General features: G+C 42.7%; 2 protein-coding genes across 3 annotated transcripts in view; one reads left to right on the top strand and one right to left on the bottom strand.

Annotated features, from left to right (window-relative positions):
- The window catches only part of LOC147019008 (uncharacterized), a 160,028-nt gene that overhangs the window by 30,193 nt on the left and 103,401 nt on the right, over window positions 1-26,434 (bottom strand). The gene's annotated exons all lie outside the window — the stretch shown is intronic.
- Window positions 101-17,583, top strand: ABHD6 (abhydrolase domain containing 6, acylglycerol lipase). 2 transcript variants are annotated; one of them, XM_085899147.1, is made up of 9 exons: window positions 101-157; window positions 3,744-3,904; window positions 4,237-4,393; window positions 9,551-9,664; window positions 10,672-10,801; window positions 10,916-11,067; window positions 11,240-11,294; window positions 11,413-11,513; window positions 15,256-17,583. In XM_085899147.1, the coding sequence occupies exons 2-9, from the start codon at window positions 3,774-3,776 to the stop codon at window positions 15,415-15,417; spliced, it is 1,002 nt and encodes a 333-aa protein (XP_085755273.1). In that variant the 5' UTR covers window positions 101-157; window positions 3,744-3,773; the 3' UTR covers window positions 15,418-17,583. The 2 variants fall into 2 exon arrangements, with proteins under 2 accessions (XP_085755273.1, XP_085755272.1); XM_085899146.1 differs by having other exon boundaries at window positions 103-329.

Genomic DNA, 26,434 nt, shown 5'->3' with positions numbered 1-26,434 from the left:
CCTGCGTCGTCTCCCATTGGTTCGATAGCATTCCTTGTTGCACTCTGATTTGTCCGTAGAGTTGCGTGTTGTCGCACGAGGTTATTTCGTCCTGTGATTGGTCAATAACCAGTCAGGCCATCGTCGTATTACGGACCAGCGATTTTCAGACACAGCAGTGTGTATATATATATGTATATATGTATATATGTGTATATGGAGGTGGAGGTGTAGGTGTAGTGCGAAAGAGGCGAAGTGATTGTTATTTAGTGTTTACAGCTTTTATTAAAAATACATTCTGATCTATTTATTTCAAGCTTTAATATCAACTGTAGATTATTCGGATTTTGGTGAGTTCTTCCTTGTTTACCTTTGGAGTGATGTGCTGCGTTCGACGTGTTCAAGTGTCCGGTGGATAGATGATGGTGTCATGTCTGATATGGTGATTTTGAAATGATTCCTGGTTAATTTGCCTTGGCTGTTGTTCGATGGGGTGTGTTTGTGTGGTATTGGGGAGAGGGGGAGGATGGACGCTTGTGCCCAGCTGTTGGAGTGGTGCTTTACTGTCGGAGAGTTCCATCATCAAAGTGTGTCGAGGTTCAGCAGGGTGTCCCATCGGTCCAGGGCAAGGCCAGGTTGAGAAATTTGGGGGCCCTGGGGGCAAACAACCAATGGGTTCGGGGGTCGTTCGCGCATTAGGGGGGGGGTGTGCCATCAAATTATTGATTATAAAATTGAATGTGAAAACCAATTGTTTTTAAAATCGATGGACGAAGATTAAGAACAAAAGAAATGTTTTCATATGTCGCAAGCGGCTTAATAGAATATGTACCATATACTGTACACATAAACCATATAATGTACACATAAACCATACACTGTACACATAAACCATATAATGTACACATAAACCATACACTGTACACATAAACCATACACTGTACACATAAACCATATGCTGTACACATAAACCATATGCTGTACACATAAACCATATGCTGTACACATAAACCATACTCTGTACACATAAATCATACACTGTACACATAATTCATATACTGTACACATAAACCATACACTTAAACCATACACTGTACACATAAACCATATAATGTACACATAAACCATACACTGTACACATAAACCATATGCTGTACACATAAACCATATGCTGTAAACATAAACCATATGCTGTACACATAAACCATACTCTGTACACATAAACCATATACTGCACACGTAAACCATACTCTGTACACATAAACCATACACTGTACACATAAACCATACTCTGTACACATAAACCATACTCTGCACACGTAAACCATACTCTGTACACATAAACCATATACTGCACACGTAAACCATACTCTGTACACATAAACCATATACTGCACTCGTAAACCATATACTGCACACATAAACCATATACTGCACACATAAACCATATACTGTACACGTAAACCATATACTGTACACGTAAACCATATACTGCACACATAAACCATATACTGCACGTAAACCATATACTGCACACATAAACCATATACTGCACACATAAACCATATACTGTACACGAACGACAAATCCTGCTTCGTCCTACTGTGGCTTTTGCAAAGACGACAAAACTTATCAACGGACCATGAACATTCCCACCTGTCACCTTCAGTCAAATGTCAAGAGCTCACCGACCAGTTTGTGAAAGACTTTGACCAATCTTCCTCCTGTGGCTAACCCAACAATAAGGTGGCAGGAAATTGGGGGGGGAGAGATGGGGGGCATTTTGCTATGCCTGGTGTTGGCTTAATGGTTAGGCTGGTGGGCTTGGGATTCTCGGATCCTGAGTTCAAATCCCACTCGGCTGTTGAATGAATTCCAGGTGGCGTTGACTCTACCTGTCATCCTTCCGAGGTCGGTAAAATGAGTGCCAGCTTCCTGGTATACTGCGTCGGAGTGGTGACCCATCCAGGATTGTGCCCAATAGCCAAGGAGACTGCTGAGGCAGCACCAACGCTCTGCACAGAGTATGGTCCCGATGGGTGGAGGCATTATAGAAGTAGTAGTGGTTCCAGTGGACCACATGGATTTGCAGACGGTGCATTGTTGGCCGGTTTTGCTCGCATGTGAAAAGTCTTACTATGAACCGATGAGTTACTTCTGCAGTACCATTTGCGGAGTTCTTGGCGAGTAATTATGACATGAGTAAAGTAAGTAATGGTGATAATTTAACTAAATTTGCCATTGGAATATCATGGAATCCTGAAGTGGTCTCTTAGCTTAGCCCCCGAGGTCTCCCAGTCGAGCGAGCTCAGGCTGAATGTCTTCAGACGAGGATGTTTCCATCACTTGCATCCTAAAGTAATTTTGATTGACTTAAATTGATGAGAAATAGCTGCAAAAAAGTCCACCATATTTGATCTCTCTTTACACTTTATTATCTAGCTTCTATTATTGCTTAAGTATTTCTCAATTGTACATGTATGTTGTAAAAAGTGATTGACTCACTGGGCTCCTTCCACTATCTTTTGTGTGGTTAAGAAATCTGCATGACAGTAAAGTTTCATCGGTGGCCTTTCATTTCACATCAAGTTCCTGTTGACTGAATGAATATATTGGATGAACCAGTGGCTCTGGGGGTGATTATGGTCAGGGGAAAATTGGCTCAAGTCTTTCATGAACCGACTGGCTAGGCATGACGTTCGGCTACTGTTAGGGTAGGAATTTGGAACTTGGCCATTGTGCTGGCGACAGCTCACCTTCTCTCCGGCCTTCCTAAAGGAGTTTGATACAGTGATTCAGTCAATGTTTAGCTCATCTGGAACATAGTTCAGGTGAGGTATTGGCATCGCTGCCTGTCATCCTTTCGAGGTCAGTAAAATGAGTACCAGCTGAATGGTAACAGAGGGTGCAGCATCAGCTACACAGCTGCTCCACCAGAAAATGATGCAACCAGCCGCCACAGGCTGCACACAAAAACCAACCAACCATTATCATCAGTCGGTTTGTTGTGTGTGGTTTTGGAGAAGAGCACTCGGATATTCTCCGAAAACACACGATTTTGATGAAACTTGACCACAAGCTTCATCAACTGTGATGTATCAAAGTTTGTTCACAACATTAAAAAAAAAAGAACTGCATCGAAGGAGGTCTATCATGGCTCCAGGTTTGATCCCCTCAAAATAGGTATTTGCTTTCCTCTCTGAAACTACACACACAATTTTGATGAAACTTGACCATAACCTTCATTACCCATGATGCTAAAACGAGTCATCCTATTTTCAGCAAAGTTTGTCTTTCTCTGAGAACCAATGCCACCAGATGCCTTGCAAATCCCATCAAAATTGCATATTCGGGAGGTCAATTTAAAGGTCAAAGGTCATTACCATTCCCGATCGCTGCTTTTGACTTCTCAAAAATTATTCACCCGAATTTTAGATGCAACTTGGTAGGAATCATCTCGACATGGTGCTTTCACAAGTTTGTTCAAACCATCGGCTAATTTACATCTTTTGAGTGTCATCCACACCCACCAGTGGTTCCCTGGTTCTACCAGGTGAGCCCAGGGGCATTGCCCCTATATGTGTGTATGTATATGTATATATATGTATATGTATATATATATATATATATATATATATATATATATATATATATATATATATATATATATATATATATATATATATATATATATATGTGTTTATATTTTTAAGCTGACATCTCTGATCTCACCACATTTTTATTTCCTTTCTACCTCCCCTTAGTTATATTCCCTTCCAAGCACACCAGCAAGCATGGAGAGTGTGTATGAACGTGCCCTGGCGGTTTCACTGGATCCAATGATGTTGAGCCTGGCTATCCCTCTGCTGGTTTTTGCATATTACTGGTTCTTCCAACCATCAGCCTTCTTGTACTTCCATAACTGGTACGCTAGTGCAGAGAACCAACCTTGTATGCTGCTGATTACCATATTGGATTGAGATACTTTGTGAGTTGCAGAATGAAAGTGCAGGTAGACAAAGTTTTATGCAACTTTTGCCTTTTATAACCTTTGATGTACACATTATAGAAACTAACTATAAATGGTCCATAAAAGCTGTTTTGTTTTGTTTGCCTTGACTTCAATGACCTCAGGGCTCATCGAAAGGTTTAATTGGAAAAGGATTTGGTTTAGCCTGTTACTGTTAGCATTTTCATCTAACCCCTAAGCTCATACTGCAGTGACTCACCGATTACCCTTTCTGTTGGTTGTGACAGGTACTGGCGCACACAGCTTGGGCTGCAAGTGTACACGGTGCGTGATGGTTCGTACAACTTCTGTTATTCTGAGCTGGGCCGACCAAGCACCCGGCCATCGCTCCTCTTTCTGCATGCTTTCTCTGCCAACAAAGACATGTGGCTGCCGATGTTACGGGTGAGGCTTCTGTAATCGGAGTCAGAGTAGCACGGATTGCTCAATATATTTGGCAAAATGTTTTTCAAATTCAACACTGACATCTTCCTTTCCAATCGACGAAGCCCATTATTTTTACTCTCTCTGCATTGCTACATCTCAGCTTTATAGGCCATCTACATATTATGCAGACATGATGGAAATGTTGATTTAAAGTGACTAGTTTTAGCAGCAAAGTGCATTCTGTTCTGGTAAGAGATTTTCCTGATTTATTTTTATTTAAGAACAAGCAAATACCACCTGTCGCTTAGTTGACGGGAATACTGAGAGGAGGAGGGGGGAGAGGTGAGGAGGTAGAGGGGGAAGGAAGGTGGGAGGGAAAGTGAGGGGGGTGATGGGAAGGCAGATGTGCGGTGGAGTGTTAATTACGATTCACACTGTCTCATCAAAATGCTTCTGCATAGAATAACGATGAAGATGGAAACACAATAATGTCTGAGATCCATTTTCTACTGGTCATACTATAAATATCGCCCAGAGACAAACACCGCCCAGGCAGGTCTGGAGACTAACACCGCCTGGACGCATCCAGAGCTAAGCCGTCCGGAGACACACTCCCGTCTGGCCATAAATACCACGTGGAGACAAACCCCTGTGTAGCCATAAATACCGCCTGGAGACAAACTCCCGTCTGGCCATAAATACCGCTGGATACCAACTTCCGTCTTGCCATAAATACTGCCTGGAGGCAAACTTCCATCTGGCCATAAATACCGCCTGGAGGCAAACTTCCATCTGGCCATAAGTCCTGCCTGGAGACAAGCTCCCGTCTGGCCATAAGTCCTGCCTGGAGACAAGCTCCCGTCTGGCCATAAGTCCTGCCTGGAGACAAGCTCCCGTCTGGCCATAAATACTGCCTGGAGACAAACTCTCGTCTGGCCATAAATACCGCCTGGAGACAAACTCTCGTCTGGCCATAAATACCGCCTGGAGACAAACTCTCGTCTGGCCATAAATACCGCCTGGAGACAAACTCTCGTCTGGCCATAAATACCGCCTGGAGACAAACTCTCGTCTGGCCATAAATACCGCCTGGAGACAAACTCGTGTCTGGCCATAAATGCCGCCTGGAGGCAAGCTCCCGTCTGGCCATAAATACTGCCTGGAGACAAACTCCCATCTGACCAAAAATACCGCCTGGAGAGAGAGAGAGAGGGAGAGAGGGAGAGAGAGAGAGAGAGAGAGAGAGAGAGAGAGAGAGAGAGAGAGAGAGAGAGAGAGAGAGAGAGAGAGAGAGAGAGAGAGAGAGAGAGAGAGAGAGAGAGAGAGAGAGAGAGAGAGAGAGAGAGAGAGAGAGAGAGAGAGAGAGAGAGAGAGAGAGAGAGAGAGAGAGAGAGAGAGAGAGAGAGAGAGAGACACTAGACAGAGAGAGAGAGAGAGAGAGAGAGACACTAGACAGAGAGAGAGAGAGAGAGAGAGAGACACTAGACAGAGAGAGAGAGAGAGAGAGACACTAGACAGAGAGAGAGAGAGAGAGAGAGAGAGAGAGAGAGACACTAGACAGAGAGAGAGAGAGAGACACACTAGACAGAGAGAGAGAGAGAGAGACACACTAGACAGAGAGAGAGAGAGAGAGACACACTAGACAGAGAGAGAGAGAGAGAGAGAGAGAGAGAGAGAGAGAGAGAGAGAGAGAGAGAGAGAGAGAGAGACACTAGACAGAGAGAGAGAGAGAGACACACTAGACAGAGAGAGAGAGAGAGAGAGACACACTAGACAGAGAGAGAGAGAGAGAGAGACACACTAGACAGAGAGAGAGAGAGAGAGAGAGACACACTAGACAGAGAGAGAGAGAGGTAGGAGGAGGTTGCTGTGCTCTGTTGGGAGAGGGTTGAGCAAGGATGGGACAATGAGATAGTGGGGTGGAGGTAGGGGAGTTAGCAGAAAGAATGTTATACTTCATGAGCAACAAACCCACACACACTAGTGCTTGGCTGATGTTGGCAATTTTTCAGAAATCGGCACATTGGAGTCGGCGTGATAACTGAATGCAATATGTACTGTATACAACCGAAAAACCTTTCGTAGCTTTCGCAGGAAAACATTGCATTTATCGAGTTGTTTCAGAGATATGTTCTTAAACAGCTGCGTGTGATAGGTGAAGAAAAAATTTGGCTTGGGAATTTAGAAAATACATCAACATGGCAAACTGCTCAGAAATCGGGTGTTATTGCATGGACCATTTCCTCAGGATGACGGAGCAGTGAGCACGAGCCACTCGCTCAGGATGACGGAGCAGTGAGCATGAGCCACTCGCTTGGGATGACGGAGCAGTGAGCACGAGCCGCTCGCTCAGGATGAGGGAGCAGTGAGCACGAGCCGCTCGCTCAGGATGAGGGAGCAGTGAGCACGAGCCGCTCGCTCAGGATGAGGGAGCAGTGAGCACGAGCCGCTCGCTCAGGATGAGGGAGCAGTGAGCACGAGCCGCTCGCTCAGGATGAGGGAGCAGTGAGCACGAGCCGCTCGCTCAGGATGAGGGAGCAGTGAGCACGAGCCGCTCGCTCAGGATGAGGGAGCAGTGAGCACGAGCCGCTCGCTCAGGATGAGGGAGCAGTGAGCACGAGCCGCTCGCTCAGGATGAGGGAGCAGTGAGCACGAGCCGCTCGCTCAGGATGAGGGAGCAGTGAGCACGAGCCGCTCGCTCAGGATGAGGGAGCAGTGAGCACGAGCCGCTCGCTCAGGATGAGGGAGCAGTGAGCACGAGCCGCTCGCTCAGGATGAGGGAGCAGTGAGCACGAGCCGCTCGCTCAGGATGAGGGAGCAGTGAGCACGAGCCGCTCGCTCAGGATGAGGGAGCAGTGAGCTCGAGCCGCTCGCTCAGGATGAGGGAGCAGTGAGCTCGAGCCGCTCGCTCAGGATGAGGGAGCAGTGAGCTCGAGCCGCTCGCTCAGGATGAGGGAGCAGTGAGCTCGAGCCGCTCGCTCAGGATGACGGAGCAGTGAGCTCGAGCCGCTCGCTCAGGATGACGGAGCAGTGAGCTCGAGCCGCTCGCTCAGGATGACGGAGCAGTGAGCTCGAGCCGCTCGCTCAGGATGACGGAGCAGTGAGCTCGAGCCGCTCGCTCAGGATGACGGAGCAGTGAGCTCGAGCCGCTCGCTCAGGATGACGGAGCAGTGAGCTCGAGCCGCTCGCTCAGGATGACGGAGCAGTGAGCTCGAGCCGCTCGCTCAGGATGACGGAGCAGTGAGCTCGAGCCGCTCGCTCAGGATGACGGAGCAGTGAGCTCGAGCCGCTCGCTCAGGATGACGGAGCAGTGAGCTCGAGCCGCTCGCTCAGGATGACGGAGCAGTGAGCTCGAGCCGCTCGCTCAGGATGACGGAGCAGTGAGCACGAGCCGCTCGCTCAGGATGACGGAGCAGTGAGCACGAACCACTCCCTCAGGATTACGGAGCAGTGAGCACGAACCACTCCCTCAGGATTACGGAGCAGTGAGCACGAACCACTCCCTCAGGATGACGGAGCAGTGAGCACGAACCACTCGCTGTGGGGTGCTCGGCAAGTGGCTTAAGCACTTAAGCAAGCACTCCAATTAAATGGTTGCTGAGGAACGGCTGGCTAGGCTGTGGCTGCATACCAGATAGGATTCATTTTAACTTCAAAGCTGGTCTTCACCATGCCCGCAGCAGTTAAAGACATGAAATGAATTTGTTCACATAATGACATTATCCACAAAAGAGTTGCTGTTTTAATGGAGAACAACCCTGGAGACATCGCAAAGATTAATCGCCCATGAAATAAACATTGCAGATAATCCGCCACGATGCCTGTTCATCTGTGCACGTGTTGCGTGGTACATTGGTTCGGGGTCCATGGAAACATTATAACTTCTTTGTGAAATGTCCGTTTTTCACCAGATTTCCTTTGATTCCCCATCGATCACCTCACAAAACTTCCGAAAATATAGACACAGATCTGGCAGACGCTATGGATAGGCAGTCCCTCTGGGGGACAGGGCGTGATGTCGAGCAGTGAATACATTAAATCATGCAGCTCAATGATGCTGCTTAATTTTGTTACGTTCCTAAATCTTTTGTTCATTCAATATAATTCTCTAAACAGTAGAAAAAGATAATTTTACTGCTTTCAAAATTTCACATTTTCTTTTTTATGTATGGAGAATGAGGGAACGTATGTATATATGTATATATATATATATATATATATATATATATATATATATATATATATATATATATATATATATATATATATATATATATATATATATATATATATATATATATATATATATAGGTACATAGGCTTAGTTATAAGACTTGTTATTTCTTTAAATTATCAGATTTCACTCGAGATTCCAACACTCGTTTAGTCCGGATGATATCCGATCCTCAAAGCTGAAATAGTATTTCTATGATGCACTTTAATTAGTCCGTGAGAGTAGATCGTGTAAAATCGTATCATGTAATGGGTGAAATCGCTCCAAGCTCCTAATTTGAGAACTACAGCACGTACAAAAGTGATGCAGCTATATGATGAACAGGAATTCAATAATATGAGTGAGGAAAGTGGGGGGGGGGGGAAATCTTTATCGTTAAGAAATCGTTGCGAACTGTTCTAAGTCGAGACATGGTTGAGCAGGCCAAAAACACATGGCAGCTTTAGAGCCCAGCGAGGTTACCGAGGATACACCTTAAGACCCCATAGAGAGCTGTAACCAAGGATGCACCGGAGAAAGGATATAATTAAATAAGGCCTTTAATTGTCTTCAAAAGGGGTGATTTAATTAACCCAATCACCCAATTTTCAGTCATGCACTTCCTAGGAGTTTTCTTTTTATGCATTTAAAGTTTCAGGCTGCTAGGTTTCATGGTTTTGGAGTTATGGAGGACACACGCACGCACGCACACACACGCACGCACGCACGCACACACACACGCACACACACACACACACACACACACACACACACACACACACACACACACACACACACACACACACACACACACACACACACACACACACACACACACACACACACACACACACACACACACACACACTCGCACTAGTATAGTTGAAAAGGAATGAAGTAACCCTTTTGTTTTATTGCTTAATGAATTTGGTGACTTTTCCTTGCATGCTTTTGTTCTCCAGTATCTACCAAAGTCTCTACACATAATCTGTGTCGACCTGCCTGGACATGAGGGAACCACAAGGCTCCAAACGGATGATTACAGCCTTCAGGGTCAGGCAGGTCGAGTCCATCAGGTGAGGAACTTGCCCTTGTGCTCCATTATCACATTCTGCAATATACATGTTTGGAGAGAGGGGGCAAGTGGGGAGATCGGAGAGAATCTCGAGAAAATTGCGCAAATATAACTAATATGTGGTTCAGGTGGTAACTGAGACCTGGAGTGCCGACATTACTGCACTATACTGTACCTATTTCATGTCATGATTCTAATCCATAAGAGGATTGTGGTGTCGTATTGTAGCATCGTAATGCATCATTTCTACCTTGCTTGGTTGTTGTTTTTTTGAGATTTCATCTCTAATTTTTATATTTTTCTTTTTAAATGTTTTTTTTTTCTTTATACATTGTCTTTGGTCATTACTTTTACAAACAAGTTACGTTGCAGTTACCCATATATGTTAAGACCTTGTCGACATGTTAATATTGCAACTCCCTACCCTGAAGTTTAAGGATTTCTATTTTTTTTTCTTCACTACAAAAGGCTATATATATATATATATATATATATATATATATATATATATATATATATATATATATATATATATATATATGTCTATATATATATATATATATATATATATATATGTATATATGTAAAAATACACACATACACATAAGTGAAATTATGGGCTCCATCATCTATCCATCGGGATCATAGTCTGTGCAGAGCGTTGGTGCTGCCTAAGCAGTCTCCTTGGCTATTGGGCACAATCCTGGATGGGTCACCACTCCAACACAGGATACCAGCAAGCTGGCAATCATTTTGCCGACCTCGGAAGGATGACAGGCAGAGTCAACTCCACCTGGTGTTAATTCAACAGTCAAGTGGGGTTTGAACTCGGGATCCTTGGAACCCAAGCCCACCACCCTAACCATTAAGCCAACACCAGTCATAAATGATGGGCTGCTGTTCAACAAATGTCGTCATAAGGCCCAGCTTGGGGCTCAGATCATTTTCATTTTTATTCGTGCTTCATTTCAATCTGTCGTGTCAATTCCAATGGGTGTCTGTATGCAGTTTGTACAAGCTCTTGAACTCCATCGCAAATTCCATGTCGTTGGGATGTCCATGGGTGGTGGCGTCGCCGGCGTGTACGCAGCCACGTACCCGGAGCACATTTGTGGCCTTACTCTCATTTGCCCAGCAGGTATGAGTGTGAGATTATAGCTGATGTTTCTAATATATGTGTACATGAGAGGATTTCCCTGTGGAACATCAAATACATCTGATCCAACTAATTTGTTTTTTCCTCCTCTTGCAGGGTTGTGTTCTGCTCAAGACAGCTGTTTCGTTAAAGAATTACGGAGTAGGGAAGGAGGGATTCCCGGTCCCATCAGCCTCATTCCGGAGTCCCCAGAGGAAGTCAGGCGCATGTTGGAACTTTGCACCTTTCGGTTCAAACTTCCCCAGCAGGTATTGCGATATTTTGTTTGTGGAAGCTTTCATGATTGAAGTTTACACGTTCTTGGGTAAAATATAACATAAAGGTGCACGTGAAAATCATTGGATATTAATTATATCAGTCATGGTTTGAGAAGAACAATGCCTGTGGTGATAACTGTTTTCTTACCTTTTGTTCTTTTAGATTCTCCAAGGCATGGTTGATGTGCGCAAAGATCACAATGGATTTTATCTTCAGTGTAAGTTTGCTTGCAAGTTTGTTTGTTTTTCACTTTTTTTTGTTTGCAATTTTTACAAAGCATAAGGTTGTAAAGTGGGTGGAAGAAGCTATACACTTGTTCCCTTTTTTGTGAGCAGTGTTGTTGGCATTATCCAGTGAATGCTCACGCTATCGACTGCAAGAGGTCATGGAAGCAATTGCCGTTCCGACCCAGGTCATTTGGGGTCTGCATGACCAGGTGTGTGGCTTTCATCTATGTAATAAGATCCAACATGTGTGTCAGTTTTGTATCTCCTCCCAAACAATGAGGCGCACAAACATTAAAATGAACCTTATCAATCGGCTAGGGCCCAGGTAATAAAGGGTCAGGAACAATTTGATTTTGACAAACATTTTCATTATTCACGTCGTTAAATGCCCAGACAAAACAAGCGTGAACGATGCTTAACGTGGGTTGGCGATAAGTCACGAGACGCTGCTGATTGGCTGTGGAAAGCTAGCTGCACTGTAATTGGCTCTTGGCAAGTGACTGATGTCAATACACCCTTACTGTACCTGTTTCCACATTCTTTGAATTTCAACATAAAAATATTAAACCTACAAACAATGCAACAAAAAGTAGGCCTGGGGCACATGGGCCTGCTAGTTACCTCCATCACCAAAGGTGTAAAGAGGTTATGTTTTCACCCTGTCTGTTTGCTTGTCTGTGAGCAGGATATCTCAAGTTATGGATGTATTAGGACAAAACTTGGTGGACAGGTTGGGTGTGTGACAAGGACAAATTTATTATATTTTTGTGAATATCCAGATCCAACATTTTTTTTTTTTAATACTTTTTTAAAAGTGATTCTTCACCATTGAGAGATAGCGCCATACATGATATATAGTAGATATTTCAAAATTATTGACGGGCGATGACAAAACTTGCTGGATGAGTTGCTCAGGTGAAAAGAACAACCCAATTCGATTTTGGTTCAGGTCGAGATCCAGATCCAGCCTATCAGTGAGATACAAAATGTCAACTCTTCAGTCTGGTGGAAGTATGTGCTCCACCAAGTGCTGTTCTAGTTTGTTACTTGCGAAAATCAAAGATTTTTCAGGTATAATGGTTGGTTGCGTGTGTTATTTTGTCTGTTTGTTTGTATGTCAATCGCCTACAGGTCACATTTTCAAACAGATCTTCGCAAGACGGGAGAGTTGGTCATAAGCAAGAAGTGTATCGATTTTAAGGCGAAAAGTCAACAGCTTTTCCGATTTCTAAAATCCTCAATTTTCATCTGATTGAGTTGAAATTTGAAGAGGGTTTGCATATCAAGTCACTTTATTCAACCACAATTTATTTTTATGATCAAATTTGTTTTATGGATTTTGCAAGCATCGTGCTCTGCATGACATCTTTGTTTGTATGTCAATCGCCGACACGTCACAATTTCAAACCAACCTTTATGAAACTTCAACAAATGGGAGAGTTGGTAAACAGCAAGAAGACAATCATTTTTGAGATCAAAAGGTCAACTTTGAGCAAATTTCTAACATCCTCAATTTTCATCTGATTGACTTGAAATTTTAAACAGGATTTGCATATCAGGTCACTGAATTCAACCACTAATTATTTTTGAGGTTTAAAGCTCAAAAGGTGAACATACGCCAGATTTCTAAAATCTTCCAACTTTAATCCGAATGACTTGAAATATGAAGAGGATTTGTATATTTGGTCATTGAATTCAGCCACTAATTATTTTTAAGGTCAAATTTGTTTTGGGGATTTTGCAAGTATCATTCTCTGTACAATGTCTTTCTTGTTACTTGGCAAAAAAAAATTTGAAAAGTATGTTGGTCTGTAGTGTCTGTTTGTCACATTATGTTTGGCTACAGTTTTCAAGCAAATCTACTGACTTTTTTTTTTTTTGTGGATCTAGGTGAATGGCTAAGGACAGCAATGCACAATTCTGGTGAAGATTCAAATCTGGATACCAGAAACTTTAAAGTGATTCTTCACCATTGAGAGATCAGGCCAAAAACAATATACAGCACAATATCTCATAAAGTTATGGATGGATTCAATCAACTTTGTGGACAGGTTGAGTGTGCACCAAGGAGCAATTTTGGGGAAGTCCAGATCCCGATATGATAATTATTTATATTTTTTGAAGTGATTCTTCACCATTGAGAGAGTGGGCTAAAACGATGTTGCACCATCTCTCAAAAAGTTGTGGACAGATTTGTATGAAACTTGGAGGACAGGTTGGGTGTGTGAGAAGGACAAATTGATTCAATTTTGGTAAAAATCTGTATCTGAATCCAATATATATATATATATATATATATATATATATATATATATATATATATATATAATATGTGATTTCTTATCATTGAGAGAACATTTATTTGCATATAATATGCAAAATGTTTGCATACTAGGATATTAGGATCCGTATATCATCAAAAAACGAAATATAGCACAATATAAAAAGTCATGCCTCAAAAAGTTGTGCTGTGGGTGGATTCAGATAAAACTGGGTGGACTGGTTGAGTGTGTGTGACAAGGATGAATCATTTCGATTTTTGCAAAGGTCTGAATGAAAATCCGGCCTCTCAGTGGGATACAAAACATAAACTGTTCAGCCTGGCAGAGGTATGCGCTCTATCGATTACCAGAGAGCTATAGCGATACCCCCGGCGTGAGCGTGAGCGTGAAAATGTAAAATTTTTTGGTGCAAGTTATTTTTTCCTTTCTAATGTTTTTATCTAATATATATATATATATATATATATATATATATATATATATATATATATATATATATATATATATATATATATATATATATATATATATATATATATATATATATATATATATATATATATGTATATATGTATATATATATATATATATATATATATATATATATATATATATATATATATATATATATATATATATATATATATATATATATATATATATATATAGATATATGTATATATATATATATATATATATATATATATATATGTCGTCTGTCTGTCTGTCTGTCCGTTCCTGTCCGCACTATAACTCCCAAAGTTTTCAACTTTCACGTTTCATATCTGGTATATAGGTACAGACTGTGGAGACGGTATGTCATGACATACGTTAGTCATCTAAAGTGGTTGCCATGGCAACCAGGACGCTGTTTTCCATGTAGTAGCACAATTCTGCATATACCTTCTTGTTCGGGCATATATTGTGCTCACTTGCGCTCTTGTTACTGATTACAATATACAAATACATGTATTGCTTTAAAATTATTTTGATCAGACTTCACTGCAAAGATTTATAAAAACTTAATTATTTGACAAGTCTTTTAAAAACGATAAATGTATAAAAAGGCAGGCATTGGGTGGCTTTGACACCAACTGTGATTCATTTGTGTGTTTGTGAGCATATCTCAAAAAGTTATGCACGAATTTGAAAGAAACTTGGTGGTCAGGTTGGATATGAGACAAGGACAAATTGATTAGATTTTGGTGAAAATCCAGAGACTATAATTTTTTTTCAAGCAATTCTTCACCATTGAGAGGTCTGATGAAAAACAATGTGTAGCATGATATTTCAAAAAGTTTTGAATGGATTATGACAAAACTTGGTGGATAATTTGGGTAGGTTACGAGAACAAGCTGATTAGATTTTGGTTAAGATCCATCCTATCAGTGCGATACAAAATGTAAGCTCTTCAGCCTGGCAGAGATGTGCGCTCGACCGAGTGCTGTTCTAGTTGCATATATTTCTTCACCCATTCTTTCATTTCTTCCTTCGTTCTATGTAATAAAATATCATTCTGCCTCATGCCATGCTATATTTTTCTTAACGGGATGGACAAGTGAAATCAATTGGTGCCTATTGGTTTAAAATTGCCATGATATATTTTCTGTCATTGTTAGTTTAAAACTGTATATAATCAAATGTATATTTCCCCACACCCCACCACAAGGTTTTAGATGTTTCTGCAGTTGAGGAGCTGAAATGGGGTGTCAGAAATTGTCGTGTGGATCTACTGGAAAACTGTGGTCACACGGTCACTTTGGAACGGCCCCGTAAATCGGCGAACCTCATTGCTTCCTTCCTCCGAAGTCTGGGCACTCTACCAGCCTAGTATGTTTTGTTGCTGCTTTGAAGAGCAAGAAAAATTGGAAATTGAGCAACCAGAGCCAGCCTGGAATGGCTATCATTGAACCTCAAGACTTTGGTAGTTTGCAGCTTGGCATTTGCCTTGGCATCGCTCATCTCACTCTATTTCACCCATTAGTGAACACCACTATGATCGTTCTGTAACTTTTGCCCTTGAGGGTTATTAGTGTGAAACCTTTTCTGTCTGCGCAATGATGCAGAACAATGCAAACCTGAATGCTTGTGGAGCCATTGTGTTTCTGCTGAAAATTACTGTGGAGGATTTTAAAAAAACAAAAAAAACCCAATTAATTGATTAAAGGAGAAGGTCATGTTTCCACCTTATATTTTGTCAGAAAGTATATAATTTCAAATTGCTTCTTTATATTCACGTGTTAACACTTACTTTTGTTTTTTGCTGATCGTTTCGGTCTGTCTCACCGGATTTTGTATCGGAAGGACGTTAAGCCGCATGATCCGTCTTGCCAGCACCAGTCGTTGGATGTTAAAGATCCCAGTGTGTCCATTGCGAAGAGTAGGTGAGGTATCGCCAGCACCCTGAGCAATTGCAAATCCCTGCCACCTTCAGTCGAACGTCAGGTCTGGCAAGCCGGTTTGTGGCAGACTTATTCCAAAATCGATTCCGAGCCAAACCACAAGAAGGTGGGAATAACTGGGGCCATCAAATTAGTAGCTGGAAAGTTTGGTGAAATGCATCATCACTTCCAAGTATGCATTTGTTTGATAGCACCCTTGTGTAAGAGTGCATCAAATCCAAAATTCCAGCATCACGTATGTGCTAGACCTCTTGCACTGATTGGATGTTTCTTCCTGTTTCTCTTCATTTATTAGCAGAATGAGGACGTCCAGTTCCATGTCCTTGTTTTTCCCAGGAATGTTGTCAGTAAAAGTTTATAAGCACTCTTGGCAATTCCACTGTCATTTTTGAGTGGTGACCTATCGTACTGGCTCATGAATTTGTGACTCGACGGTGAACTCACCAGCAGATTTTATAATCTTAATGTTCCTTGTTGCCACAACTCTTCGAAGATACTCAACAGAAACTTGTGCAATGGAGTGGGGACCTGTCTATGGTTGTTTTTTCGCCACAGAAACGTTCACAACTCTTGAATACCACAACGCTCTGTCAACACCATACTTGATGGTGTAAATATGAGAGAGTCTGCTACGAGCCTGGAAGGTCAGCAATTCAAACCCAGGCCGAGTCATACGAAAGACTTTAAAAATGGCTGTTTCCTTGCTTGACATTCAGCATTTAAAAGGATAAGAATATGGACAATCCCCATGGGGAGGAGAAAATTCCTTCTTAGGAAATGCCCTGCTGAGTGTGGTGAGAAAGGCAATACCATTATTGTGATGTCGATGGTACCCAGTACAGTATCATAGGAAGTGATTGCCCAAGCTGTGGCTGAGTATGTTTTGTCGGATGGTCTTTTGTTGGTCTGTGTCCATGTGTGTGGCAGCTCCACTATGAGCCTTCTTATAAAAAGAAAAGTGGCTCACCACTAGACTGAGGTGGATAAAACCTATGTCAACAACAGCAAACAGTAATCCAGATAAATATGTGTAAATTTGTTGCCTGTACATATCCATCAACAATATTTAACTGTTATATTTAAATATGTTTATTTTTTGCCTCGAAGGTGGAAGAAAAGGACATGATTGCTGTTTGAATGTTGATGTGATGAACTGTTTTGGAATGTTGAAAGTACAGTCAAATTGTGTGGAACAACTTTGTCCTTTCATTTTGAGAGGAATACGTCTTAACTAATTCACAGAGGATTGTGAAAAGAAATGATGATTTGTTGTTGTGAGCCAATTGCCTTTCAGTTGTTAATGATTTATGAGGGGGCATTCAAAAAGTTCTAACAATGTGCATTTGTCCAAGAATCGCAAAGGCTTTTTGATTTGTTCGTACATACGATAAGTAATAAATTATTTTGATACTTAAAAAAAAAAAATTGAATGAATTCGATTTTTCATTTTTTTTATTTTGTAATGTTGTCTCGTTTGTAGAACTTTATAAACATATCTATTTTATATACATCAGCATTACGAAACTATGACAAGTCATCGTGCGTTCAATGTTTTATTTTTGTCTGAAAGATTCCTGAATAAAATTTATAGTCTTCATCTTGTTAATGTATTTGAATCAACAATTGCAATAAAATGCAGAGATGCAAATGAACAATAATTATGCATGGTTGAACATACCGGACTTGCCAGTACCATTTTGGGTGCAAGATTTTCTAAAATTGCTGAAAATTAGGACCACGTGCCCTGAAGCTCATCTGGATCAGGAGCAACAGTCACTCAAACCTCTTGCAGACCCCCTTCGACCCTGATTGATTTTTTTTTTTAAATGCCATCCAAACCTCTGATACATCACGGGTGAAGAAGGTAGTGGTCAAGTTTCATTGAAATTGTCTGTGTGGTTTCGGAGAACAGAGCAAATACCGACACGACTGGTCAAAAGTTTTAGAACACCCCCATTTTTCCAGTGTTTACTGAAATTTAAGCAGTTAAATGTTTCAATGTACTCTGAAATTAAAGCAGAGAACAAATAAACAATTGCAGATAAAAAATGAATCGTGGAATCGTTTTGTTGAACAACATTTAATCTAAATTTTTGACTCGACAAAGTAGCCACCTTTTGCAGATATAACAGCCAAACATACTTGTGGCATTCTTTCTACAATGGAAATCAAATACGAGGTCCATCTAAAAAGTAATGGGACTGAGCCTGCTTTGTGCTCCACTTACACAACTTGAATCAACGGGTTGCGTCAGTCTTTTGCAACATTCCAGCAATATATGTGTGATTGGTGATGGCTGACTACACTCATTGTGTGATATTTTTTTACAGGTCGTGCTATGAGTCGTGAGGAGAGAGCCATTATGAAGTTCCTTGCCATGCTTGGCAAAACACATTCCGAATCCTTTGCAATGCTGCAGCAAATCTAAGGGGAAGAAATGATGTCGCGTACACGTACATTTGAATGGCACAAGAGGTTCAAATAGGGATGGGAGGAGGTTGAAGATTATCCACGGTCTGGAAGACCTTCAACGAGCAGAACGGCAGACAACATCGAGCATGTGAAGCAGATGGTGCGTGCAGATCATCGACCCACGGTGCGGATGATAGCTGAGGAACTTTCCATCAACAAGAAGACTGTCTGGAGCATCATCACTGAAAATCTCGAAATGCGCAAGGTGTGCGTAAAGATGGTCGCCAATCTGTTGTCCGAGGACCAGAAAGAGCAAAGAGTCACTGTCTGTCGAGACATTATCGAGTGCCTCGAGGACGATCCAGACCTGCTTGGGAGAGTTATCACTGGTGATGAATCGTGGATATTAGAGTACGATCCCGAGACCAAACGGCAGAGTCATCAGTGGAAAAGTCCGGCATCACCAAGACCAAAGAAAGCAAGGATGTCGAAGGTCAAGGTGATGCTCATCACGTTTGGCATCAAGGGCATCGTCCACTTCGAGTTTCTACCACAGGGTCAAACAGTGAATCAATACGTTTACAAGGAGATCCTCCGGTGCCTCGTGAGATCAGACCGAGACGAGAGGAGGGATCTGTGGGACAACAATGCCCCTGCTCACAGTGCCCTCAGCATCCGACAGATTCTGGCGGAGAGGAACGTGCCAACTCTGGAGCAACCCCGTATTCGCCAGACTTGGCCCCTTGTGATTTTTTTCCTCTTCCCCAAGTTCAAGGGGGTGATCAAGGGGACCCGATTTCCTGATGTGGAGGCCATCAAAAGGGCCGTGATGACGGAGCTCTAGAGGATTCCAGAAGAAGCCTTCCGGGGGTGCATCAAAGTGTGGAAGAAGAGGATGGGCAAGTCTGTGAGATTGGAGGGAAGCTATTTTGAAGGGGACAAGCTGTGATTTCAATAATTTTTTGGAATAAAATTTCTGTGAAGTCAGTCCCGTTATTTTTTTAGACGGACCTCGTATTGTTCAGAAAGTTCTTCCCAACACTGTTGCAGAAGTTCCCCCAAATGTGTTGCACTTGTAAGTTGCTTTGCTTTCACCCTTCTGTCAAGTTCATCCCAAACCACCTCGATTGGGTTTAAGTCTGGAGACTGTGCTGGCCATTCCATGATTTGAAGCCTACTGTCTTGTTCTTTTCTTCTAAGGTAGTTCTGACAAAGCCTGGAGGTATGTTTTGGGACCTTATCTTGCTGTAGGATGAACCCCTGACCAACGAGGCATAGACCAGAGGGTATTGCATGGTGCTGCAAAATGCTGTGGTAGCCCTTTTGGTTCAGGGTGCCAGTCACTCTGTGCAAGTCGCTGACTCTGGATCCAGCAAAAGAGCCCCAGATCATCACGCTTCCTCCTCCATGTTTGACAGTTGGTGTCACACACTGAGGAACCATCCTTTCGCCGACTCGACGGTGTACAAAAACCCTGCGTGATGAACCGAAGATTTCAAATTTTGATTCATCGGTCCATAAGACCTTCTTCCAGTTTTCAGTAGTCCACTGGCGGTGCTTCATGGCCCAGGCAAGCCTCTTTTTCCTATTTTGCCATCTTAGCAATGGCTTTCTTCCTTCCACTGGACCTGTCAAGCCTGCAGCTCGAAGTCTTCTCTTCACAGTTGAAACTGAGACTTCCTTACTTCGACCAGTGTTAAGCTGTGCTTGAAGCTGCTGTCCTGTGAGCTGCCTATGACGCAAACTGTCGACTCTCAGAAACTTGTCTTCTCATTGTGTTGTGGCTTTGGGTCTGCCAGACCTCTTCCTGTCAGAGTTTCCTCCAGTTTCCAAGTACCTTTTGATGGTGTAGGAAACTGTGCTCACTGACACCTTGGCTTCTTTGCAATTTCTCCAAAGGAAAGACCTACACTTTTAAGGGTTATAATAGTCCTTCTATCTTCCTTTGTTAATTGTCTTTTTCTCGCCATTATGAGAGCAATATACTACTTCCTGCAGTGCAATATTGTCCAAATAATGTGTCAGAGGGTGCAGCAACACAGTCTGTTCCAACACTGCTTTTATACAGACAGAGGGTTTGTAACTAATCAACAAAAGTTCGGACACCTGTAGGAATTGTTTGCATCAACTTTCAAGTCTTAATTTACTTATATTGCTGCAGAACAGCTGCAGTTGCTAACCCATTACTTGTTCCCTGAAAAGGGCCTTTTTAAATACCTCTGAAATTTACATTATTTTTCAGTTTTTGGTAAGCAAAACTTTTATTTTTAACCTTTGACTGTTTACCGCTTCACTTTGTACAATTTCAGGTTATTCACTGGACTTGAACTGCTTAAATTTCAGTAAAAACTGAAAAATGGATGTTCTAAAACTTTTGACCTGTGGTGTATTTTGGGGGGGTCAACCCCACACCCCTACATTCCTCTAATGAGCGCAGATTTTGATGCGGTCGATACACTTTGGTACAACATTGATGAAAGTGGTGGTCAAGTTTTATCACAATAGTATGTGTAGTTTTGGAGAAGAGAGCAAATACTTCGTCAACCTCCCCCCCCCCCCGTCCCCCAGTAGACCCAATTATGAGTGCAGATTTTGATGCGGTCAATACACCTTTGTTGGGCATCAGATATGAAGCTTGTGGCCAACTTTCATCAAAATCGTGCATTTGTTTCAAGCGATAATGACAAGTGTGTACTGACTCACTCGCTCCACGAACACTGCTCAGTCGCATAAGCTCACCGGACGAAAGTCCAGGTGAGCTAAAAGAGGCAGACGGCCATAGAGTGGGTACAATTGAGCTGTGCTGGGTAGACCAAGCTATGAGGAACGTTTTATTTGAAGGAGACAGGATTTTATACATTGTGAGGAGATCCGATTGAGATGTTGAGATAAAGAAATGTGTGGACAAGACAGGTGCAGTGGAATTTTTTTTTGTTTTTCCAGCAGAGTGGACCTGGAGCCATAGCTTGAATGTGAAGAAGACGAGAATTGGGACAGTTTTAAGGCAGGGGTCTTTCAGTCAGAGGGGTTAATGCATGGAATGGTCTTGCAAGAAAGGTATTGGCAGCAGAGGGGGTGGGTAGGCTTAAATGGGATTTGGATAGGTGCCTCGATGCATTGTACGGGGTGGTGCAGAGGTCTTGTGAGCCTTGCCATGTTTTTCCCCCACATTTTCTCATTCATTTGCATAAGTGGACCTGGTAATGTTGCGTAAAATTTCACAGGACAAGGTGTTGAATCGTCTTGTGTAAAGAAAATCCTGGTTCTCATACATACTTACTGGTGGAGCCTTAACAAGGACATTGTAAATATTTACAGTGATGATGTTTAATATAGTTTATACATGTCATTTGTATATTCCTGACATTACAATACACACTAATTGATATCCAAAAATAGGGGAAATACCCCTGGGTGTGCATCTGGTAGAATAATGATATTGAGGAGGAAGTCAACGTGGGATGGAATCAACAAAATGTACCAATGAACCAATGTTATTGCAAATACCTATTTTGGGGGCAACCCCCTTCGACGACGATTTTTTTTTGGTAACTTTGTGGTAATACCACTAACAAACTTTGGTACGTCACAGGTGATAAAGGTTGTGGTCAAGTTTCATCAAAATCATGTGTGCAGTTTCAGAGAAGAAGTTGCAAGTATTTATGGACGGACGATGCACCATCCCATACGCTCCCTGGAACTAGGTTCCAGGTGAGCTACAGATATTGAGTTTCAGATAATTAAATGGAGGTCACGAGACATCTGAACAACTCGAGATAGAAGGGTTTGGAGATATTGGTTTGTGTGGATGGGCCACGATACTCTGGTTGGTTCGCACAGGCGTGGTGGGGGCCGAATGGCTTCCTCCGACATCACAGTTCCTTATGTACCTTTGTGTAACGATACAAGCAAAGTTTGATTTGTGTGCTTGGGATTTACGATGTGTTCATGTAAATTAAATCAGCATCATCATACAGAAGTAAAAGGTAGTCCTGTTAAAACTTCAGTTCATTTCATCAAGAGGGGGTGGTAGATGTCAAACTAGTTGAACGCAATTTATTGCGAGGTGTGTGTTTGTGAGGTCGTCAGGGTAAAACTTGGTGAGAAGAGGACCAATGTTTGTCCAACCAGGTCTTAAATATTTGAACTGATGGTTGAGTTACCATTAACCGAGAAAGGCTGCTCCATTTCTCAGTTGCTCTTCGACTGAAACAATTCAACTTCAGAGTTTGTCCTCGAGTTGCATGATATAATCGCTGGAACAAAGAAGTGCTCCGCATCTGTGGCGACAAAGCCTTTGATGATGTTGTGGACTTCGATCGAATCTCCTTGTTGTCGCCTGGAGTCAACTCCTGATATGCTAGTTGATTTTGGAGTGGATTAGCAGGGGGGGAGGGGAGGTAGAAAGATCATTGTTTTTGCATGGGGGAAGACAAGAGATGGTGATGAAGAGCTATTTTGAAGATCTGGAAGGAAGAGTGGGATTGAAGAGAGTGCGAGGTTTGTTCCAAAGGTGAGAAAAAGAGGAATGAAAGGGTGAAGGTGTGCAGTGATTCTTCATGTTGGTAGTTTTACCAGAAGGGGTTTTTTGGCGGACCTTGAGCATCCTGTGGAAATATGAGGGGGGGGACATATCTCAGACAGAGCTGGGGGGCAGGCTGGAGAGGAGATGGGAGAAGTCAGAAAGACCACCAACCTGCCTGCGGTGAGAGAGTGAGAGACCCAGAGACTCACTCATCGTGGGAGATACCAATGATCCGAAATGCCTTGGTTTCCACAGCGTGAAGCCGAGAAAGGTGAGAGGCAGGAGCACCAGCCCAGAGGGGAGAGCAGTACTCCATCAGGCTGCGGACGGAAGCTTTGTAAGTGGTGAGGAGCTCAGGAGGGCCGAGTAAGGACGTTGCACGACGGAGGATTCCCAGTCGGCGACTGGCTTTGGAGGCCAGCTTGGAATTGTGGCTTTCCCAGGAAAGGTCCTATCACTGTCTACTCTGCTGAATAATTCATCTGCACTGATCTTATCGATACCTTTCATTATCTTAAACATCTCCATCATATCTCCTCGGAACTGCCTCCTTCAGCCGCTCCTCATAGCTGAATCTAGTGAGGCCCAGAACCAATCTCGTAACCCTGCGCTGAACCCTCTCTGTGGCATCTCTGTCCTTCATGAGTTGTGGTGACTAAAACTGCACACAATATTCTAGATGTGACCCTCACTAAATTAATGTACAATGTTAACACCACCTCTTTTGATTTATAATTGTTCCCCCCACCGAATGCAACCTAAAACCCGATTTGCTTTTCTCCGATAGTGATATAAATCTAAGTCCAGTGCTGTTATTTTATACCTAATAAATGCCTTTTGCTTTCTTTCAATAGCATTCCTTATCTCACCACTCAACCATCCTGGCCTGTTTCTGCTTCTAGTTTTACACCTCATTGGAATGTACTTACTCTGCACTCCCAAACTCCTTGAAGGTTTCCCATTTCTCTGATGCTGATTGTCCTGTTGGTAGCTTCTGCCAATCTTCATCACCTAACTCTCTCCTCACACCTTCAAGGTTTGCTTCCTGAAATCCAATACCCTTACTCTACTATCCTGAACTCTAACCCTTAACAGAATATTTGCACACACAATGTTATGGTCACTTGCTCCTAAATGCTCCCCGACCTCCACCTCCTCCACCATATTGGGACCGTCACTTAAAAGGAGGTCTAACACTGCACTCCCCCTCGTGGGCTTATCTACAAACTGGGATAAAAAGCAATCCTGGAATAAATCTCAGAAATCCTCATCTACTCTGTCCTTTCCCTGTTTCTGGATCCAATCTATCCCTGGCAAGTTAAAATCCCCCATAATCAACACTCTTCCCTTCCCTTCCCACATGCCCCTTTGAATTCTTCATGTACTCCTCCTTCCTCCTCTTCCTTCACACCCAGAGCCCTATAAAAGCATCCTACCAGTATCTTACTGTTTTTACAATCTCTAATCTCAACCCATACACAATCCTCTCCATTAATTTCCTCCAGAATGTCTCCCCTTTCTCTTGATGCAATGCTGTCCTTTACCCAGATTGCTAATCCTCCTCCTCCTATTCTCTCCTTCCCATCACACCGATACACCTTGTAGCCTTCTAATCCTGTCCTCCAGTTACTCTCCTCCTTAAACCATGTCTCACTCGCTGCAACTATCTCGCACTCCTCGCTACCTACTTTGGCTTCAAGCTCTTCCATCTCATTATTTAAACTTCTGGCATTGGTGTAGAATATATTTAACTTTTCCCCTCCTGAAATTATATTTTCTTGCCTGGCCTTCCTCATCACAATTACATCATCAGTTCCTTCCTTCAATGTTATACCTTCCCCACGCTCTGCTGACCAAAACGCCTGAATTCCTTTCTCAATTCCCACTGAAAACCATGCTGCCCCCCTCGCCCCCCTTTCTGTTTGGCATAGCATTCATCATTCTGAAAACATTCCCTTTGTTCCTGAAATAATTCCCACTGCTTCTTAAATGCAAAACCTTCCTGCTTAGATCATTTTCCAGCAATTGATTGACATCTATTCTTCTTCCTGCCATGACCCGATACAACATCGTTTACCCTTCCTTCAATGTCCCTAACTCCTGCTCCTTCAAAACGACACAGAATTCTACGTCTGCGATCCTTCCTGCAGAATGAAGAATCTCCATATTTAACCGTCTCCCAGACCTCATTTCCACCAATAAAAAAGGCTGTGCTGGGATGGAACATTTGCTTAACCCACCTGGATGTTGAAGCTTCGTGCCAAGCCTGCACCGAGGAACTGCTGCAGTTTTAAAGGCTCAGGGACCTGATGAAGAAACTTGCCATGGGGCTTGTTTTTTGTTTTTTTTTACAGGTTGTGAAGCTGAGAAACTGCAGCAGGTGGAATGGAAGTCTGGTTGAGGTTCTGCCTGTTTTGGAACTGTGGTCGGGTTCTGAATGGATTGAGTTGACGAAACTGCGAGGGTCTGCGCGGGTAAAAGTGTTGATGACAATGTGCCCTGGGGTAGTTTCACAGGTAAAAGTGTTGATGACAATGTGCCCTGGGGTAGTTTCGTAAGTAAAAGTGTTGATGGCAATGTGCCCTGGGGTAGTTTCGTAAGTAAAAGTGTTGATGACAATGTGCCTTGGGGTAGTTTCGCAGGTAAAAGTGTTGATGACAATGTGCCCTGGGGTTGTTTCGCAGGTAAAAGTGTTGATGACAATGTGCCTTGGGGTTGTTTCACAGGTAAAAGTGTTGATGACAATGTGCCCTGGGGTTGTTTCACAGGTAAAAGTGTTGATGACAATGTGCCTTGGGGTAGTTTCACAGGTAAAAGTGTTGATGACAATGTGCCCTGGGGTTGTTTCACAGGTAAAAGTGTTGATGACAATGTGCCCTTGGGTAGTTTCGTAAGTAAAAGTGTTGATGACAATGTGCCCTGGGGTAGTTTCACAGGTAAAAGTGTTGATGACAATGTGCCTTGGGGTTGTTTCACAGGTAAAAGTGTTGATGACAATGTGCCTTGGGGTAGTTTCACAGGTAAAAGTGTTGATGACAATGTGCCCTTGGGTAGTTTCGTAAGTAAAAGTGTTGATGACAATGTGCCCTGGAGTAGTTTCGCAGGTAAAAGTGTTGATGACAATGTGCCTTGGGGTAGTTTCGTGAGTAAAAGTGTTGATGACAATGTGCCCTGGGGTTCTTTAACAGGTAAAAGTGTTGATGACAATGTGCCCTGGGGTAGTTTCGTAAGTAAAAGTGTTGATGACAATGTGCCTTGGGGTAGTTTCACAGGTAAAAGTGTTGATGACAATGTGCCCTGGGGTAGTTTCGTAAGTAAAAGTGTTGATGACAATGTGCCCTGGGGTAGTTTCGTAAGTAAAAGTGTTGATGACAATGTGCCCTGGGGTAGTTTCGTAAGTAAAAGTGTTGATGACAATGTGCCCTGGGGTAGTTTCGTAAGTAAAAGTGTTGATGACAATGTGCCTTGGGCTGGTTTCACAGGTAAAAGTGTTGATGACAATGTGCCTT

This window comes from Eptatretus burgeri, chromosome 10 (genome assembly GCF_056783735.1).
Source record: "Eptatretus burgeri isolate ZD-2024b chromosome 10, Ebu_testis_v1, whole genome shotgun sequence".
Classification (NCBI taxonomy): domain Eukaryota; kingdom Metazoa; phylum Chordata; class Myxini; order Myxiniformes; family Myxinidae; genus Eptatretus; species Eptatretus burgeri.
This window is presented reverse-complemented; position numbering and strand designations above follow the sequence as displayed.

Coding starts and splice junctions, on each gene's coding strand:
- ABHD6 (XM_085899147.1), top strand. CDS start 3,774: ATGGAGAGTGTGTATGAACGTGCCCTGGCGGTTTCACTGGATCCAATG. Junction 3,905..4,236: donor TTCTTGTACTTCCATAACTG/GTACGCTAGTGC, acceptor TGGTTGTGACAG/GTACTGGCGCACACAGCTTG. Junction 10,802..10,915: donor TACTCTCATTTGCCCAGCAG/GTATGAGTGTGA, acceptor CTCCTCTTGCAG/GGTTGTGTTCTGCTCAAGAC.